Raw genomic sequence first — 21362 nt, 5'->3', positions numbered from 1 at the left:
GTGTCTACACTGCATAGGACTATTGAGAGGATAAACTCTGATTTCAAGTATTGATTATACCTTGTAGATTATTACATTTTATGCATATGTAAAATAATCTGATCACATCTTTGCTTGCTGATCAATTGATATCACTAATTTTCCCTCCCGTTTACTGGCTGTCTTTTGTGATTATATTTCTATACATACTGTATGTCTCTTGTCTGTTCCTTTTTATAGGGCTAAGTTCCTAGTAACACTTCCTCTAGTGATTCCATAACCATTTGTTTAATGCCTATTAGATATCAGGTACTACTTCTAGGTGTGTGAAATGTGAAGGTAAACAAGATAATCTAATCTTTGCCTGGTAGTTAAAGATAAACAGTTACAGTATCAGGTTGATAATTTGTTGAATTTTAGAGATGGAAATAGAATAGTGGGACAAATACATTAGTTTACTTCATAAGGTAATGTATAATCAGCACTGCCACTGAAATTGGAGAGACACTTTGGTTTTGGTTTTGTGATTAAGTGTGTTGATTTTTTTCTTCATATGTAAATAGCTTTTGGTAAGAATAGGTATCACTTGTGGGGCGCCTGGGTGGCTCAGTGGGTTGGGCCGCTGCCTTCGGCTCAGGTCGTGATCTCAGGGTCCTGGGATCGAGGCCCGCGTCGGGCTCTCTGCTCGGCAGGGAGCCTGCTTCCCTCTCTCTCTTTCTCTGCCTGCCTCTCCATCTGCTTGTGATCTCTCTCTGTCAAATAAATAAATAAAATCTTTAAAAAAAAAAAAAAGAATAGGTATCACTTGAGAAGGATTTAAGTTTTCTGTGTATGTGTGACTCTTGGATGTTGATGTTACCCTAATTTTTCTTTATTTAATTTACTTAAAATAAGTACTAATAGAACACCTTCGGTTTAGAATTAGGTAGGAACTGATAAGATCAGTAAAGATGAGTAAGAACAATTTCAGTTCATTTGTACAAGTCATAGACAAGAAAGCTATGAGATCATCTTATCATTGATTTTAAAATTCCTTTTTAGAGGAGCGCTAGAATTCTGTTGTTTTTGGAGGACATTGGGAGATGGAGAGGAGAAGTGAGATGGGGGAAATTGGAGGGGGAAACAAACCATGAGAGACTGTGGACTCTGAGAAACAAACTGAGGGTTTGGGAAGGGAGGGGTGTTGGGGGTATGGGTGAGCCTGGTGGTGGGTATCATGGAGGGCACGTACTGCATTGAGCACTGGGTGTGGTGCGTAAACAATGAATTTTGGAACACTGAAAAGAAATAAAATGGAAAAAAAAAAAGAATTCTGTTGTTTTACTAAGGTGTGTTAGGACCTGCTGAGCAGGGTCATTGCCTACAGGGTTTGGTTCCATGAGTTCGCCTAGATCTCCTTACCCCTTTCAACCAGAGTAGGTCCAACATTATGTTTATATGTTAGTGATAAATGTATGTTTTTTTTTCCTTAAATAGTTTTTATGTTTAAATGTAAGTTAGGTAACTAGTCTTGTTCCCTAGTTTAATTTTTTTAAAAAGATTTTATTTATTTATTTCACACACAGAGAAAGACAGTGGGAGAGAGCACAGTACGGGGAGCGGCAGGTGGAGGGAGAAGTAGGCTCCCTGCTGAGCGAGCCAAATGCGGGGCTCCATCCCAGGACCATGGGATCATGACCTTAGCTGAAGGCAGACAATTAACCTATTGAGCCACCCAGGCACCCCTTGTTCCCTCATTTTAATGAGAAAATTAAATTAGAGTACCAAAGAATTAAAGTTAAATGAAACCCTGGTTTTTGAGCTTCAGTTCAGTTAGATTGTATGGCCTCCATGTGGTTTTAGTGATATTAGAAATCTTATTAAGCCATTTTAAATAGTGAACAATCCAGATTATATATGACTGGATCTGACTTCAAGATTTCATTGACAATGTTAATATGAAGACCTGGCATGAAATTTAAGTGAAAATGATTTGATATTGGTACTTGTTTTATTTACAAAGTTTTTTTTTTAAGTACTAGAAATTTTCAAAATTGAAACTCTAACTTTTTATAATTTTCAAAGTTTCTTTTCTTAAAGGATTTTTTAAAGTGAGAGAGAGAGTGGTGGTGGGGGGACAGTAAGAGAGGGAGAAGCAGACTCCCCACTGAGCAGGGAGCCCCATGTGAGGCTTGATCCTAGGATTCCAGGATCATGACCTGAGCTGAAGGCAGACACCTAACTGACTGAGCCACCCAGGTGCCCCATCAACGTTTATTTTAACTCTGCCCTTAAACTCTTAAAACACTGAAGACTTCTTTCCTAAAGAAGAGGATGTGCTTTATTTATGGTTTTACATGCAGTATAAGTTAGTTGAAGTGATTAAATATTCTTTGAGTTTCTACCTTTATTTTCATTAAGTAAGTTTGATAAGTGTGTAGTTTTTCCCTAAAGTGACTGTTTCTTGAACGTTCGTTTGTCTTTTGGCATTAGAAAGTTCATTTAGTGCCTAACTTCTCACTTAACAATGAAGTTAAAACCAACGTGGTTTAATATGATTTGTAAGGACATCTAATAAACAGTTGTACTGTGTGTGAAATAAATAGAAGACCTGATTTTTTTTTTTTTTGCCATAAATGTGCATTGTTTTGGCCTTGACCTTGACCTTTTGGCAAGATGAATTCTTTAGGGTTCTTTGTTAAATTTAGAATTCTCTAGCGTAAATGTAGATTAATGGCAAATTATAATCCTCTATTAATTCATAATGATAATAGTAATTTTTAAAATAAAGATATAATTAACACATAACATTATATTAGTTTTAAGTATACAACATAATCATTCAATAATGGTATATATTGTGAAATGACCATTACATTTAATCTAGTTAATAATTATAAGGCAATAATAATTTTAAATTATTTCAATTAATGACCACCAAAATAGAATGTTTAATGAGCACTGAACAGAATGACTTGTAGAATCTATTTAGATCCAGTTGTTAGGGTACTGAAAACTAAGTTCAGTGTAATCTGTCCTTTTTCTTAACTCCTCCTGATAATCGTTTTAATTTCTAAAAAAATGATAAAGCGATTATTAAGTCAAATGGATGCTTAATCTAACTCTCTTTTAAAAATTATTTGCAGGAGAGGGCTGCTCACAATTTATATGGCCAATTTGGTAAGTAATTCCCTTTTTGTTGTTGTTGTTGCTTTTGAAGTTTTCCCATGTACTTTTTTTATCTTTCTTTTTTAAATCAAGTTCCCTTAAAAAAAAAAAAAGGAAAAGAAAGCTACTGAAATTTCAGAAGCTCTTCTGTCTCTGTTTTGAAGGATAGTCTTAAATGTTTAAAAGAACCTTGATGCCATCTATTTATTCCTAGCATATGTGACTTATTTTCATTTATTTCAGGAAGAAAGTGATTCACTGCCCTTTGCCCTTCATGACTATTCTTTTCTTTAAGCGTAGATCTTCATCTTTGCTAGGGTATATACCTCTATCTCTTTCTCTGTATCTTTAATTTCATTTCATACTCTGCTTCTCTTGCCATTTCTTATGGGAAAATGATTTAAGGATGAGCTTTTGTGATGTCATTGTTCTTGGACATTAGAACATTGGTCCCATCTCCAAACTGAGTATATTTAATAACATAATTAGCGGGTCTTCTAAATTTCAAAGTTTATAAGAATGAAATCAGTGTTGTCTAGTCTAATATTCTTTATGGTAACTATATGATCAAGATTATATAATTTTCATTGCTAAGTCCATTATTTAAAAATATATTTATATGAAAAAAATTTAAAGTTGCTTAATAGAATTAATAGGCAACATTGAAAATTCAGCTAAGAAAAAAATATTTATTTATCTGAGGAGTTCTTGAATTCTCTAACAAGAGAAAATAGTTCAAAGTTCTATATAAATACTCATTTCAGGTATAAAATAATTTAATTTTTGCTCTGCATTTATCATATGTCCATTACCATGCTGTCTGCTGATAGACAGGATGAAGATGGTTCTTATACTTGTGGAGTTTGCTGCCTAGTGAAGAAGTCAGAAGTAGTGAAGAAGTAGAAATAGTAATGTTTGGAAAGGACTGGAATATAGATTATAGCATGTTGTGAGAACCATAATAGTGATACCAACCTATTGTGGGTATTGCTCTTCTTTCTCACTTTTCAAGAAACTTAGAACTATTTCTCCTTCATGCTAGAATGGATTTGAGTTTTAATGTGTTTTTTTTTCTTTAACCATGAACATGCTTTTCTATACTACCACATGGTATATACTTTAATACCCAAATACCATCTGTATTTAAATACTTTCCTTTAAAATCTAAGTAAAGTTTCACAACCTATTTTTGTGTGTGTTGCCTGGTTTAGGTTGTTAATTCCTGGAGAGATGATCTTTGACTTTGTTTGATATAATCAATGTAGGAGATTGCCCTTAATATATTATGTTAATATATTAATAACATATTAATATATTGTATTTTTAAAGAATAAGCCTTTAGATGAAGGAATCATACGTAGCTTCATATGCAGCTGTAAGAAATACTAAAGAGATCTCATATACCCTCCATTTCCCCTATAGTAATACCTTACAAAATTATAGTAGTATCAAAATTATATTGATGTATTTACCATAGTTAAGATAGAGAACCTTTCTTTTATGACAAGAATCAAAACTTAATTTTGATCTTTTATTAAGGTTTTTTTAATCATTAACTACAAAATTTTAATGAGATTGAAGGTCTTTTAAACAGACTTTGACCATGTTTAAAGGAAAGTGAACTTATACATAATATATTCTGGGTACCAGTGATAACCTAATAAGCTTGATTTTCTTTATCTAAATAGAGCCTTTTATTTATACTATTACTATAAAGCTGTTTCTTTAGTAGGAGAGTAGTTGGTGCAGAGTAGGTAAAGATTTAAATATTTTCAGAGAGACTGAATTCAGCTTTAAGAAATAACTTTGTTGTATCACTTGATTGTATTGCTTACTAGACTAAGTTGTTGGCTTATAACATCAACAACAATATTTTGAAATGTTAGGAGTTTTTATTTTAAAATTATTTATTGTATTAGGTATGTATTTCTGATTTGGAAAAGACAGAAGAGCATTAAAAAACAACGTAAAAATCATCTGTAATTTTACCATGTAGTAATTATTACCAGTTTAGTGTTTTTTATGTCCTTCCTTCTCCTGCAGTGTGTATACATAAATGCATGGACATAGATGCACATTCACATTACACATTATATACCCTTTTTCAAATTTTCAAAAATTAGGGACATATTATTTTGTGACATCTTTTGTTACTGTGCTGTATAGTTTTATTGCTCATGCTATTACATAATCATTTTTTTGAGGTTGTACTCTTACCTTTCCACTTCTTGTTATATCTTTGTTATAATGGGTTGGTTTCATATGTATACATATATACACAGCCCCCCCTCAAAATGTTCGGAGACAATGAAATAATAACTGTTTGGTTAGTAACAATATCATCTTGTTATTTTTGGCTATGATAGTTACCTGTTCTTAGTCATTTTGACCAGAAGATTTCAAAGGCATTGACTGCCTTTGAATGAGTACAAGCTAGAAGAATATGCAGAACTGGCTTCATATTATCTTTATTGCAATTTTTATTAGTAAATATTTACTGCATGCACAGCACTTTTGGTGTATTGGGACACAAATATAAACCATTATTCTGTCCTCAAAATTAATTTTGTTGAGGGTACAGGTATATCTAGATCTGAATTTAAAATGAATAGGTAATTAATAGTACAAGACAGTACATTCATGTCAAATATGTGATAAGACAATACAGTCTTTTAAACTTTAGAAAAGGAAGTTAGCTTTGGGCAGGAGCAATCAGAAGGTTTTATGAATTACATGGGACTTGAAGAAAGGAGGGAACTTGGAGGCAGCTCTATCTTTGAGACATGTCATTGGTGACCATGGGACAAAATTCTTACCTTTCCAAGGATTGCCAAGCTGGGGTCAAGGTTTAGGAGCCAAAAAAGGTTAAGAACTGTTGAGCATCTACTCTGTTAGACACTGTAAGTGCAATTGGAGTCATTAAAATAAACAAGGTTATATGGTTTCTGCTTCTGAGGGACCTTCTGCTTTACTTGGGAGAGGAATATGTTGATAGTTGTCTCAAAGCAGAAAACAGTCTAGTGTTTCTACTATGCAATTTTGAGTATACCTTCTGCTAGTTGTGTTTGTGTTAGTGTTATAGAGAACAGGTGAAGAGTCAGATACTCTAAAGGGCATTTCTTTCTTTTAAAAAAAGATTTATTTATTTATTTATTTGAGAGAGAGAGAGTGAGAGAGAACATGAGAGGGGAGAAGGTCAGAGGGAGAAGCAGACTCCCCATGGAGCTGGGAGCCCCATGTGGGACAGATCCTGGGACTCCGGGATCATGACCCCAGCAGAAGGCAGTTGCTTAATCAACTGAGCCACCCAGGTGCCCAATAAAGGGCATTTCTATTAGTGCTTTTGTTATTATCAAAGTATCTTATCTTATCGTACAGTTACTCTTATTACCCGTGATATCTGTCAGTAAGCCCTGGCAAGTCTCAGTTATTAGATCAGTAATTTTTAGGATTAGCTAGCAGTTTCAAGAATTACAAACTTAAGGCAATTGACTTACTAGCCATCTGAGAATGGTTTTTGTTATGTGTTTGTTAGCAATTTTGGAAGGAAAAGTCTACAATTTTAAAAATAGTATAGTTTTTTTTAGCTTTTTAGAATTGATGATTAGTTGTTAAAGGACGAAATATATGAAAAGTATAGAGAGGGTGTAAAGAACTAAGTGTTTTCTCTAGCTTCTGCCAAAGATATGGCTCTAAAATGGTGGAGATGTTTTCTTGGGGCTAATGTACTAAATCGAATTACAACAAGAACACCCGCTGCTTAGATTCAACTTTGCCACAACATTATTTTAAAGAGAACACATACAAGTTTGCATTGGTGACTTCCCTTTATTATGTTTGTTGTGACAATGACAGGTTCCCAGTCTTTCAAAGTTCATCATATACTGCTAACAGTTGTTTAAAATGTGATGTTAGGTGTAGTTCATTTATGTTTAGTTTAATTTATAATTTATGACATTTAAAAATCTTTCTATATAGGTCCTTTTGAAAACTTTTCTCTGCAATTTCATTTATGCAACCAAGCATTCAACAGTGCACGTTTTAAAATTGTAAATATATATTTAGTAGGCCCGCTTCTTGCATTTGTGTTTTAATTTTAAACATGCAGTGTCCTTGATTAAAACATCTGTATTTGATTTTTTAAACATAAGGTTTGAAAATGTTGATTCATATGTTTTCTTGTAAGGCCACTTGAATTTAATTAGATTTAGCAGCTACTTATTATATATCAATACTGTGCTGGGCACATAAGGATACAAAAGAAATACAAAATGGATTGTAAACTAGTTGGAGAAATTTGACAGGTGAACTTGAAAGAAAGAAACTGAAAGTATTAAGTTAAAAAAACAATTACAAGCACCCTTTCTCAAATTGCTCCCCTAAGCCTTCCCTCTGGAGCATATGACATCATCCATCCATCCAGTTGCTCAGGCCAGAAACTTAGAGTTCTCACTCTTTCTTCTCTTTATACTCTCACTTCAATCCAGTAGGAAATCTTATTCCACTTCTAAAATATATTCTGGATCTTAAAGTGACCCGCCACCTCCAGTTATAACTGTAGTCTGAGCCATAATATCTCTTGTTTGCATTTTTCCACTCTTGTCTTCCTGTGGTTTCTCTTCCATATGTGGAAGTGAGAGTCATTGTAAATACAGATTACAGCATGTTGATCTTCTGCTTAAAACTCAGAAAATCCTTCCCTTCCCACTAGACACCAAATAGAATTCAAATGCCTTACTCTGGCTTACAAGGCTCTGACTTCTACTTTTTCGTCTCATTCTTTTTTTTTTTTTTTTTAAAGATTTTATTTATTTATTTGAGAGAGAGAGACAGTGAGAGAGAGCATGAGCGAGGAGAAGGTCAGAGAGAGAAGCGACTCCCCGCGGAGCTGGAAGCCCGATGCGGGACTCGATCCTGGGACTCCAGGATCATGACCTGAGCCGAAGGCAGTCGTCCAACCAACTGAGCCACCCAGGCGTCCCTTGTCTCATTCTTTACACTGGCTTTCTTTCTGTCTCTTGAACACTTGAAGCTTATTCTTTTACAGCGTTAACATTTGATTTTCTTCTTTTTTTTTTTTTTTAAAGATTTTATTTATTTATTTGACAGAGATCACAAGTAGGCAGAGAGGCAGGCAGAGAGAGAGAGAGAGGGAAGCGGGGCTTGATCCCGGGACCCTGAGATCATGACCTGAGCCGAAGGCAGCGGCTTAACCCACTGAGCCACCCAGGTGCCCTGATTTTCTTTTTGCTTGGAAATGTATTTCCCTAAATTTCTTGGCTAGCATCTCCTCCTTACCTAGTTGATTGACCCACTGTCACCTGGTGAGAAAGTCCTTTCTTACTATCATAAACAACTTGCCCTCACCTCTCTATTCTGTAACTCCTAATCTTATCTTTTTTTGTGGCATTGATAAGCACTGAAATTGTTTTGTTTGTTGTTTTTTCCCCCTCATTGTGTATAAGCTGCTTAAGGTAGAATTTTTGTTACTTTAGGAGAGAATTTTGTCTTGTGCTTCTTTGTCTTGTTTCTTTTTCTTTCTTTCTTTCTTTTTTTTTTTTAAAGATTTATTTATTTATTTGACAGACAGAGATCACAAGTATTCAGAGAGGCAGGCAGAGAGAGAGGAGGAAGCAGGCTCCCCGCTGGGGCAGAGAGCCCGATGTGGGGCTCAATCCCAGGTCCCTGGGATCATGACCTGAGCCGAAGTCAGAGGCTTTAACCCACTGAGTCACCCAGGCGCCCCTGTCTTATGTTTCTATATAAATAATTTAATTAATCATCTTAGGGATTTTAAGGTTGGAGGTTAAACTTTGAAACTATTAGGGGCTCTGCTATAAATGACTTGGAGTACTACTGCAAGGTCGGTTAGACAAGAAAAAAGACTGTAATTTGTTTTTGGGTATAGCTTTTATCATCATAACTAGTCTTCATCATCCAGGTTTATTTTTTTTTTTTTGCTTGAGAAAGATAACATAAAATATAAGGAAATTAAAAGAGACAAATGCAAAGGACAACTAATAAAAATAAGTAAATCTAAAAGAAGTAGATGTGAAGCAGAATTTTATAAAGGAATATAAGTAAAAGAGACAAAGAAAAGCAGTGTATAAGAAAGGAAAATGCAGGATACAAAAACAACCCATATATTAAGCATTTGGCTTCCGTTGACCTCTGAAGGGGGGTTGTAGCTCCTCTTTACTACTGGCATGGTCTCTGCTGACACCCCGAGATAGGGGTAGGGAAGCAGAGGCCTAGTTATCAGCCAGTGGGATGGAAGTCTTGGTATGTGGTAATTCTTTGACTGTACTTGGTATTGGTATTTTTTGACTTAGTACTTAGTATACTCTGACTCTTCCTCATTGGAGGTGTTAGAGTCCCTAGTATAGCTTTGTGAGGGTGGTCATTTGGTCATTGCTGGGGGTTGGGCCACAGGGTTGTTTTTTGTTTCCATTTTGTTGTTGTTGTTGTTGTTGTTGTGTTTGGCTGGAGTAGAGTGGTTATTTTTCAAAAGTTTGTGTTTTGATAGACTGCCTTTATCTTGGTCCTTTAGCAAGACAGAGTAGATTTTTGTCTGTGCTTATTAGCATTTCTAGTTTGCCAGGCTTCTTCAGATCTAAGACTGGAATATACCACCATGTCATTCTTTGGATTATAAGATCTGTAGATGGTCTGCTGTCTTTTCAATTTTCAGTTTTTAATGTTTGTTTTTTATCTAATGTCCAGGGTTTTTAGTTGTAATTAGTGGAGGTAAGGAAAAGATGTATGCTGGATCTTCCTAGAAGCAGAAGTCCTTCTTCATTTTTTTTTTTTTTTTTTTTTTTGTAGTCAAAAATAATCAAGCACTTAAGAAAACAAGGCACCAAGATCAATATCTGACAGGAACAAATAAACAACAAAACAGACCTGCAGAGACTGTGTATATTGGGATTATCTAAAAATGTTATAAAACTTGTATGTTGACTATGTTTAAAATAAAAGATGACTTCTGATGCAGGCTAAATTGGAGTAACAGGGAACAGATTTACCCTTCCGCCTGAAACAACAACAACAAAAAAACCCCTGACAAAATAGCAGAAATAACAGTTTTCAAAACGTTGTATATTAAGTAGTGAAGAATAGTGATCCTGAAAGATTGGAAACTAACAAGATGAGCGCTGTGATTGCTTTGGCTTCCTACGTGGAAAGCATTTCTAGGCCATGGAGAAGGGGTGCAAAACTGAGCCTTGACTGTGCCCCAGAGTTGAGAAGATATAGCCAGGATTCCAAGGAGACAGAGTGGTCAAAGTTTGCAGGTAGGAGAGGAGAACGATATGCAGAGATGTGCAGAGGATCCCAGCAAATAGGTGACTTCTTTTTTTTTTTTTTTTAACTTTTTATTTATTTATTTATTTGACAGATCTCTGTCTGACTCTCTGGCAGAGAGTCAGGCAGAGAGAGAGGAGGAAGCAGGCTCCCCCCTGAGCAGGGATCCCGACGTGGGGCTCGATCCCAGGACCTTGGGACCATGACCTGAGCCGAAGGCAGAGGCTTAACCCACTGAGCCACCCAGGTGCCCCAAATAGGTGACTTCTGATTGGTGCATGCATGTGAGGAATCTGCTGAGGTTGGGGAAAGAACCAGCCAAACCCATTAGAGAGGAAAAAAAAATTCTCTGAGCTCCTGCAGGGCTAGGAATGGTTACTGTTCCCATCATTAAGAGTGGAAAATTTCACAATTTCCAAGGCACTGTGAAGAGTTAGAAGCATTAGAAGTCATTAGAAGCATTAAAAGGATTTTACCTCAGAATGGGGCAAAATTAGCCCTAACTAAACTGCTCTGGGCCCAACTAAAATAACTACCACTACCACCACCACCACAACAAAACAAACAGTAAGATGTGAAAGGATCTGTTTCCAAATGACTGTATCCCAAAATAAATCTAAAGAAAATTACAGGAAACAAAAATGTACAGCAATCAATAAAATAAAGATCACAATGTCTGGCATACAATGAAAAATTGCCAAGCATGAAAAGAATTAGGGAAAAGGCCAATAATGATGAGAGAAATCAATCATTTGAAACCAACTCAGAAGTGATACCTATGATAGAATTAGTAGACAAGGACTTCAGAACGGTAGTTATTTTTGTATTCCATATACTCAAGAACCTAGGAGAAATATTGAACATGTTAAGCAGATATGGAAGATATAAAGGAGATCCAAATTAAACTTCTAGAGATGAAAGCTGTAACATCTGAGATGAAAAATACACAGGGTAGGATTAATGGCGTGTTAGAACTTGCAGAAAAGATTAGTGAACCTGAAGGCATAACAATAGAAACTATCCAAAATGAAACACCAAGAGAAAATAAAAAAATAGGAACAGAATATTAGTGATCTAATAGGACAACTTGAATAGGCTGATATGCATATGAAGTCTCTGTAAGATGGAGGGCGAGAGGGTCAGTAAAAGCATTTGGAGAAATAATGAATAAAAGTGTCTCAAACTTGTTAAAAAGTAAACTGTCAAAAAAAAAAAAAAAGTAAACTGTCATGTCCAAGAAGCTCAATGAACCTTAAGCATCCTGGCAACAGGAAGAAAACTATCTTATAGTCATTTAACCTAGTGATAAAGAAAAAAATCTTGAAAGCATTCAAAGAAAAGAGAAACATTTTATTTTGAGGAACACAGATGATGACAGCAAATCTCTCAACTTGGAATAATGCAGAGCAGAAGACAGTTAAGCAACATCTTTAAAGAACTGAAAAAAAGGAGCTGTCAACCTAGAGTTGTATACCTAGAAAAATATGTTTGAAGATTTTGTTTGTTTATTTATTTATTTGCTTACTTATTTGAGAGAGAGGGAGAGAGTGAGCAGGGAAAGGAGCAGAGGGAGAGGGACAAGAAGATTTTGTGCCGAGCTTGGAGCCCCATGTGGGGCTTGATCTTAGGACCCTAAGATCATGACCTGAGCTAAAATCAGGAGTCAGAGGCTTAATTGACTGAGCCACCCAGGTGCCCCTAGAAAAATGTTCATAAAAAAACAAAGATAAAGACTTTTTCAGACATATAGACCTGAAGGAATTCATCACCAGCAGACGTGTAGTAGAGGAAATGTTGAAGTTTTTCAAGAAGTATTCAGGAAAATGCTAACAGTTGGATATCTAGGTCTACACAAAGAAATGAAGATCACTGGAAATGGTAACTATATAGATAAATTAAAAAAATACTTTTCATATATATATATATATATGTATATATATCCCTTTAAAATTATAATTGTAAAAATAATAGCAATGTAGTCTGTGAGGTTATAGCATATGTAAGGGTAAAATATGGCAACAATAGTAAAAAGTTCAAGAGGGAGGAATTGAAATGTGATGTAAGGTTTTTATAGTATTTGGGATATAATAATCCTAAATGTTTATGTGCCTAATAAGAAATCTTCAAAATAAATAAAGCAAAAACTGAGGACTGCAGTGAGAAATACACAGATTCACAATGGTACTTGGATCCTGTAGCATTCTTTTCTTAATAGTTGATAGACATGGTCAAAAGAAAATCATTATTCTTATAGAAGCCTTCAATAACACTATTAACTAACTTGATATAGTTTACATTTTTTGATTTTCTATCAAACAACAGAATGTACATTATTTTCAAGTGCTGTTAAGATTGACCGTATTCTGGACTACAAAATAAGTCTCAAAGGATTCAAGTTATACAATTTGTTGTTTAGCCACAGTGTAATTAAATTTGAAACGAGTAAGAGATACTAAAAAATCCCCAAATATTTGGAAAGAAACATACTTCAGAAGATATCAAAAGGGAAACTAGAAAGTGTTTTGATCTGAAGAAAAAAGCAAACACAATATATCAAAATTTGTGGTATATGTTACTGCCTGGTTAGAGGGGATTTATAACACTAAACATCTGTTTAGAAAAAGAAGAAAGTTCTTAAATCAATGACTTCAGTTTCTACTTCAAGAAACTAGAAAAAGAAGAACAGTTACACCCAAAGAAAGCAGAAGTAAGGAAATAAATACTAGTTTTTTTGAAGTAAGTGAAGAGAACTATGAAAACCAAAGAAAAAAATATACCCAAAGCTAGTTCTTTGAGAAAATGAGTAAAATTGTTAGCCAGACTGATCAGATAAAGAAGAGAGAAGATAATAATATCAGGGATGAGAAAGGTGATATCAGTATATAATATACAGGTATTAAAAGTACAGTAATCACTGATATTTTCAACAAGTTTAAGTCTGTACATTTGACAACTTAGATGAAATGGTTACATTTCTTGAAAGATACAAACCACCAGAATTCACTCACGAAGAACTAGATAACATGATCATTATTGTATTTATTAAAGAAATTGGATTTGTATTTAAAAACGTTTTCCCAAAGAAAATACCAGGCCTTGGTAGCTTTGCTGGTGAGGTCTACTAAAATATTTAAAGAACAAATAATACTAGTTATACTCAAACTATATCAGAAAGTTGAAGAGAAGTGATTGCTTCCATAATCATCCAGTGAGGCCAGTGTATGTAATTTTTTTGAAGTATAGTTGGTATATAATACTAATTAGTTTCAAGTATACAACATAGTAATTCAACATTATATAAATTATGAAATACTCACCCATAATAAGTATATTACAGTGTTATTGACTGTATTCCATATACTGTTTTTTTCATCTCTGTGACCTACTTATTTTGTAACTGGAATTTTCTAAGTCTTAATTCTTCACTGATTTTGCCTGTCCCTTCCCTTTGGCAACTGTCAGTTTATTCTCTGTATTTATAAGTCGGTCTCTCTTTTAGTTTGTTCATTTGTTTTGTTTTTGAGAGTCCATATGTAAGTGAAATCATTTGGTATTTGTCTTTTTCTGTCTGGCTTATTTCACTTAGCATAATACCCTTTAGGTCCATATTGTCACAAATAGCAAGATTTCATTCTTTTTTATGTCCGAGTAATATTCCATTGTGTATATAGACCACATCTCCTTTATCCACTTATCAGTGAACATCAGTTGCTTCCACATCAAGGCTGTTGTAAATAACACCACAATAGACATAGAGGTGCACGTATCTTTTCAAGTTGATATTTTCATTTTCTTCTAGGAAGTACTGAGAAGTGGAATTAATGGGTTATATGGTGCTTCTGTTTTTACTTTCTTGAGGAACCTCAATACCTTTTTTCAGGATGGCTGTAGTAATTTACAGTCCTCCTGACAGTACACAAGGGTTTCCTTTTTTCCACATCTTTGCTGACACTTGTTATTTTTTGTCTTCTTGATATGAACCATTCTGACTAGTATGAGGTGAGATATCATTGTGGTTATGATTTGCATTTCCCTAATGATTAGTGATGTTGAACATCTTTTCATGTGTCTTTTAGCCATCTGTGTGTCTTCTTTGGAGAAATGCCTATTCAGGTCCTCTGCACATTTTAAAATCAGATTATTATTGTTATTTTTTGACGTTGAGTTTTATGAGTTCTTTATATAATTTGGATGTTAACCCCTTATTGGATATATCCTTTGCAGATATCTTCTCCTATTCAGTAGGCTGCCTTTTTGTTTTGCTGATGGTTTTCTTCAGCAAAGTTGTGCAAAAGCTTTTTAGTTTAATATAATCCTAAATGTTTATTTTGCTTTTGTGCCCTTCGCCCTAGTAGAGAAATCCAGAAAAATATTGCTAAGGTTGATGTCCAAGAGATTACTGCCTATGTTTTCTTTTAGGGATTTTATGGCTTGAGGTCTTACATTTAGGGTTTTAATCCATTTTGAGTTTGTTTTTATGGATAAGAAGGTAGTCCAGTTTCATTTTTTTGCATGTAGCTATCCAGTTCACCCAGCACCATTTATGGAAGAGAATGGGTAAAAGACATTTACCCATTATACTCTTGTCTCCTTTATCAAGGATTGATTCACCATATATATGTGGATTTAGTTCTGGGCTCTCAGTTCTGTTCTGTAGATCTATGTGCCTCCTTTGTGCCAGTACCATACTGTTGTGATTACTACAGCTTTGAGATATATCTTGAAATCTAGGATTATGATAACTCCTGCTTTATTCTATTTGAAATCTCAGGACTGCTTTGTATTTTTGGAGTCTTTTTTGGTTCCCTGCAGATTTTAGGATTTTTTGGTTCTAGTTATGTGAAAAATACTATTTATACTTTGATAGGGATTGCATTAGATCTGTGGATTGCTTTGGGTAGTATGGACATTATAATCGTATTAATTTTTCCAGTCCCTGATCATGGTATGTTTTTTCATTTATTTGTGTTGCCTTCAATTTCTTTCATCCGTGTATTATAGTTTTCAGAATATAAGTTTTTTACCTTTCTGGTTATATTTATTCCTGGGTATTTCATTGTCTTTGATGCAGTTGTAAACGGGATTCTTTTCTTTATTTCTCTCTCTATTTGTAAATCATACATCTGATTAAAAGGAGTTTATATCGAAAATATATATATAAGGAATTCATAAACCAAATATCAAAAAATTATCTGATTAAAGTTTGGCAGAGGACTTGAATAGGAAGGAAGCCCTAGGAAGACATATAGTGGCCAACAGGTACCCAAAATAATGCTCAACATCCCTAATTGTCAGGGGAATGTAAATCAAAACCAGAGTTATAGATCACCTCCCACCTGTTAGAAAGGCCATTATCAAGAAGGCAAGAGATAATTGTTGATGATGGAGAAAAAGAAACAGTTGTGCATTGTTGGTAGTAATGTAAATTGGTACAACCATTGTGAAAAACAGGCTCTTCCTCAAAAAATTTAAAGTACAGCTACCGGGGCACCTGGATGGCTCAGTGGGTTAAGCCGCTGCCTTTGGCTCAGGTCATGATCTCAGGGTCCTGGGATTGAGTCCCGCATCGGGCTTTCTGCTCGGCCGGGAGCCTGCTTCCCTCTCTCTCTCTCTCTGTCTGCCTCTCCGTCTACTTGTGATTTCTCTCTGTCAAATAAATAAATAAAATCTTAAAAAAAAAACAGAGCTACCAAATGATCCAGCAATTTTACTTATAAATATGTATCTGAAGAAAATGAATAATTTTCTTGAAGATACATTGCACTCCCGTGTTCATTGCAGCAGTATTGGCCAGAGCCATGACACTTAAAGAACTTACATGTCTCTCAGTGAATGAATGGGTAAAGAAAATGTGGTATGTATGTACAATGGAATATTATTGAGTTGTAAAAGAGAAGGAAATACTGCCATTTGGGATGACTGGGTCAGATATTTAAGGTGTTATGAAGTGAAATAAATGAAATAAAGAAAGATGGATACTTTATGACTTCCCTTATATGTGAAATCTAAAATAGCAGATGATATGGAAACAGAGTAGAATGGTGGTTGCCATGAGCTGGGATGGGGGTAGAGGAGATGGTTAGATGCTGGTCAGTGAGTATAAATTAGTAAGTTCTGGGGATTTAATGTATAGCATTGTGATTATATTTGACAGTATTATATTATATACTTTAAAGTTGCTAAGATAGTAGATATTAAATGTTTTCACCATTAAAGAAAATATGTTAGGTGATGGAGATGTTAACAACCTTATTGTGGTAGTCATTTTGCAATATATACATGTATGAAGTCATCACATTACACACCTTAAACTTAAAAATATCATATTTCTGGGGCACCTAGGTGGCTCAGTGGGTTAAAAGACTCTGCCTTTGGCTCAGGTCATGATCTCAGGGTCCTGGAATTGAGCCCCGCATCGGGCTCTCTGCTAGGCAGGGAGTTTGCTTCCTGTCTCTCTCTGCCTGCCACTCTGCCTACTTGTGATCTCTCTCTCTCTGTCAAATAAATAAATAAAATCTTTAAAAAAAAGTATAAAAAATAAAAAAAAGGAAAAATATATTTCTATTTTATCTCAGTAAAGCTGGATTAAACATATTATGTAGATTTATGGTGATAACCCAGTTGAATAACTAAAGTCATAAATAGTTTAAGTACTTTTTGAGTTGCTAGTTGACTAGCACTAGAACTTCTCATGTTTATGTCATTTCTCTGGCTTTGCCTGTTTTCCTCTCCCTTTTCTCTTCTTTCTTTTATCTTATTTTATTATTATTTTTACTTACGTGTGTGTGCTTATGGATTGGGAGTTACCATTATCAAGGTTACTGCTATCGGGATGTACTGTATAGCCAAAATTAGTATAATGCTAAATATTCACTAATCCTGAAATAGCCTTGTCACTGTCCTTGGCGGTCTCTAGATAATTAAAAGATACAACATTTCATGAAGCCCTTTAAAGTTAATATTTAGGGGCGCTTGGGTGGCTCAGTGGGTTAAAGCTTCTGCCTTCGGCTCAGGTCATGATCCCAGGGTCCTGGGATTGAGCCCTGCATCGGGCTTTCTGCTCAGCAGGGAGCCTGCTTCCTCCTCTCTCTCTCTCTGCCTGCCTCTTCGCCTACTTGTGATATCTCTCTGTCAAATAAAAAAAAAAAATCTTAAAATAAAGTTAATATTTATAAAGAATTGAATTACTGAGAGGTATAGACCTGTCAGTTAACAGCTGAAGAAAGTGTTGAAATTTGTCTTTTTAAATTCTGGTCCCAATTGGACTATTTCCTCAATATTTACTCTAAATATTTGTCTGTGTTTTAAGTGAACCAAAATTCTCTTTGTGAGTTTTCGGTTTTAATTATTCTTAAATATAATGGACCTCCCAAAGTCCTTTATAAGAATTTTTAACTAAATTAAGGGAAAAAAACTACTGAGACTATGGCTTAGGAGCCTAAGGATAGAAAATGAAATCATCATTCTGCCAGCCAGTATATTAGACTTAGTCCACAGGGCTGAGATTGCTTTTTGAATAGTGTCAGTGAGTTGTAGTTTATACTGACAAGTATGTGAGTTGTATTATGTGTGAATTAGGAACTAAAGTGTAACATTTAGGCTGTTTTTCTGTGTGTTACAGACTACTGTAAGTAAGAAGTGCAAAAGAAACAATACTGAAGCAGATTGTGAACTGAGGGACTTATCTGTGCAGGGCCTGGAAGTAACTGTACAGATTAGTTAAACAAGGGTACAGTACTTGTAATGGCATATTACTTTTAGAACAGAGACTTTGGCAAACTAGCTAGTCCTGCACATAGGTAGAAAAACAGAAGTCTAGAATAGAGCACTGCTTGCATACCAGAAAATTCATGCACCATTATTATTTTTGAACCAAAACAAAAGCAGTATATACAGAGAATTTTGGAGAAACATGGGATCTTGAGGTCTGTAAGAGAAACTCTGGCAACTAATTTGTTTAAAAAGGGGACTGATGATTGAGCACTAAATGAAATAATTTATATTGTAGTTTAAAAATATATTAAAGAGGGCGCCTGGGTGGCTCAGTGGGTTAAACCTCTGCCTTCGGCTCACATCATGATCTCAGGGTCCTGGGATTGAGTCCCGCATTGGGCTCTCTGCTTGGCAGGGAGCCTGCTTCCTCCTCTCTCTCTCTCTGCCTGCCTCTCTGCCTACTTGTGATCTCTCTCTGTCAAATAAATAAATAAAATCTTGAAAAAAATATATTAAAGAAATTTGTAAGATTTTTGTAAGCCAGATCTTTAAGAATTTTTTTAAGCCAGATCTTTTTGTAAGATTTTTGTAGGCCAGATCTTTAAGAAGTGTCCATTATTTTATTTAAAAGAATTCATAGTACTGCAAAAAGCCCATGACATTTTATTAATACCCTTAAAATTTTTTTTAAACAAATGTATGTATGTATGTATACGTGTATGTATGTTCATTTTTATTGAAGTATAGTTGATGCACATGTTACGTTAGTTTTGGGTGTACCAATATGGTGATTCTGTAAGTCTATATAGGTTGTGCTGTGCTAACCACAAGAGCAGCTACCATCTGTCACCATACAATGCTAGTACAGTACAATTGACTGTGTTCCCTGTGCTGTTCCTTTTATACCCATTACTTGCTTTTCCATAATTTGAAGCCTGTATCTCCCACTCCCCTTTACCCATTTTTACCATCCTCCCTTCCTTCTGCTGACCAGCAGTTCTCTGTATCTGTGGGTCTGGTTCTGCTTTTTGTTTGTTTGCTTGTTTATTCATTTGTTTTTTAGATTCCACATATAAGTGAAATCATATGGTATATATCCTCTCTGACTTACACCTTCTTTTTAAAAATTTTATTTAAATTCAGTTAATTAACATATGGTATTATTAGTTTCAGAGGTAGCAGTCAGTGGATTCATTAGTCCTATATAATACCCAGTGCTCTTTACATCACATGCTCTCCTTAATATCCATTACCCTGTTACCCCACCCCCCCACCCACCTCCCCCAACTTACACCTTGTTAATAATTTGAGATCACTTTAGTTTATAGATTTCTTTTTCTCTGCATTGGAAATGACTTTAGCGACTTTACTCTTTAGGGATTTCTATTTCCATATTTCAAGTGGGACATTTTTTAAGGTAAATTAAAATGATTTTATTTGTCTTGGGAACTGTGGTTTATCCCTGCCCTACCTCATGCCAGTCCCTCTTTATTTCAGTATACACTTTTATAGTCACTTTCACTTTTATATTTATGCAACTGAACTCTATTTTCATTGAGTTTACTACCTTTGAGGTCTATAAATTGTATAATTTAATGACTTAGCTGGCATTGACTTTTCTATTAATTTTTTACATCGAGCTGATATTAGGTAAGGTAGATAGTTAAATTTAGAAATATTTACTCGAGTAGAATACTAATGGTTTAGTTTCTTGGGGGAGTACTGTTTATTATTTTGCTTTCTAAAATAAAAACATTTTCTGTACATAGCAATTTTAGTTTAATGTCACAAATAAAAAAGAAAAAGAATAGAGGCTATAATATTTATCATTGGGCTGGTCCGTTTGGAATCACAATTAAGAAGATCTTTGGGAAACTTGTGGCATAGTCTTAGAAACTCATTAAACATTAAAATGATTTATGTAGAATTTAGTTTATTTAACACAGCAAAATAATATTAATCTATTGCTTACTTTTCACTTATCTAATTAGAATATAGATTAAAGATGATTTTAGTTAGCAAGTCTGAAAATTAAAAATAGGTTTACAAAACCACTTTCCAAATTTTACTCGAGGAAAATTAATTAAGACCCATTCTGTTACTGTTTTATAGTTTTGACCCACCTCTGGGCAATGATCTATATATGACAGTAGCTATTAATTTATGTGCTACAACTGCATGTATTGATATACTTTACAATGTAAAAGTACATATTTCTACATCTAGAATTGGTATATTTCATCTGGGTAATTATTAGCCTTTATAAACATACTTTTATTATGCTTTAAGACAGAAAACAGTAATATTGAAAGCCTAAGCTTTCCTAACATATGGCTTCAATTTGCATTTTAATCAGAATATGGAAGTCATTAGTCTGACATCTGAAACTGAGGTAGCAATAAAAAATTATCACTAACAGGATAGCAGACACAATTTATTTTGTGTTTATTACTGGGTGGCCTTCTTGAAACTTTCGTGAACTAATTGATTCCAGATATTAGAAAATTACAATTAAACTATGACATTTATTTTGGATGCATTTAAGTTGAACTGTCTTAATAGGATTGGTATAAATTAATGATCTATAGCTACTAAGATTTATAGCATATGTGCACAAACACGTATATGTATATATATAAATGTTAAAGAACCAAACAAATTCATTTGAAAAATGCTAAATGGCTTAATTATAGTTAATATGTTTGAAATGGGAATGTTGGTGAAAAGAATTTCAGGTTTTATTCTAAATATTTCCCAGTCTTATTGTGGGGCTATATTATTTCTATAATAAAATAATCTGCAACATGAGATGATATTTATTTTAACTAAAACATGCAATCATGGTTGTGTAAAGAACTGTTCAATATATTCTTGAAACTAATTTCTTAATGGAGAAAATACTTAAATGTACAGTGTTCTGTGGTTTAGAGCTTTATTTTTTGTCTTAAAATTTTCAGATAAGGGTCTCCTGGGTGGCTCAGTCGTTAAGCATCTGCCTTCGGCTCGGGTCATGATCCCAGGGTTCTGGGATCGAGCCCCACATTGGGCTCCCTGCTTGGCAGGAAGCCTGCTTCTCCCTCTCCCACTCCCCCTGCTTGTATTCCCTCTCTCGCTCGCTCTCTCTTTCTGTGAAATAAATAAATTAAAAAAATTTTTTTTCAGATAATTTTAATTTATACACTGAAATATATTTTCACTTCTCACATATTCCATACGTTGCC

At 34.5% G+C, this 21362-nt stretch overlaps 1 protein-coding gene and 1 long non-coding RNA gene across 4 annotated transcripts in view; both read left to right on the top strand.

Annotated features, from left to right (window-relative positions):
* TMEM135 (transmembrane protein 135) overlaps positions 1-21362 on the top strand; it is a 253981-nt gene that overhangs the window by 45141 nt on the left and 187478 nt on the right. For all 3 annotated transcript variants that reach the window (XM_047691065.1, XM_047691064.1, XM_047691062.1), the window contains exon 4: positions 3105-3138. In XM_047691065.1, coding sequence (XP_047547021.1) covers positions 3105-3138 — 34 coding nt within the window. The remainder of the gene's footprint in view (positions 1-3104; positions 3139-21362) is intronic.
* Positions 9966-11647, top strand: LOC125078417 (uncharacterized). The gene is made up of 2 exons (XR_007120886.1): positions 9966-10469; positions 10689-11647. It is a non-coding gene; the product is annotated as an uncharacterized LOC125078417 (long non-coding RNA).

The sequence above is a fragment of the Lutra lutra genome, chromosome 10, assembly GCF_902655055.1.
Source record: "Lutra lutra chromosome 10, mLutLut1.2, whole genome shotgun sequence".
NCBI classification, from domain to species: domain Eukaryota; kingdom Metazoa; phylum Chordata; class Mammalia; order Carnivora; family Mustelidae; genus Lutra; species Lutra lutra.
The sequence above is the reverse complement of the archived record's forward strand: the minus strand, read 5'-3'. Positions and strand labels throughout refer to the sequence as shown.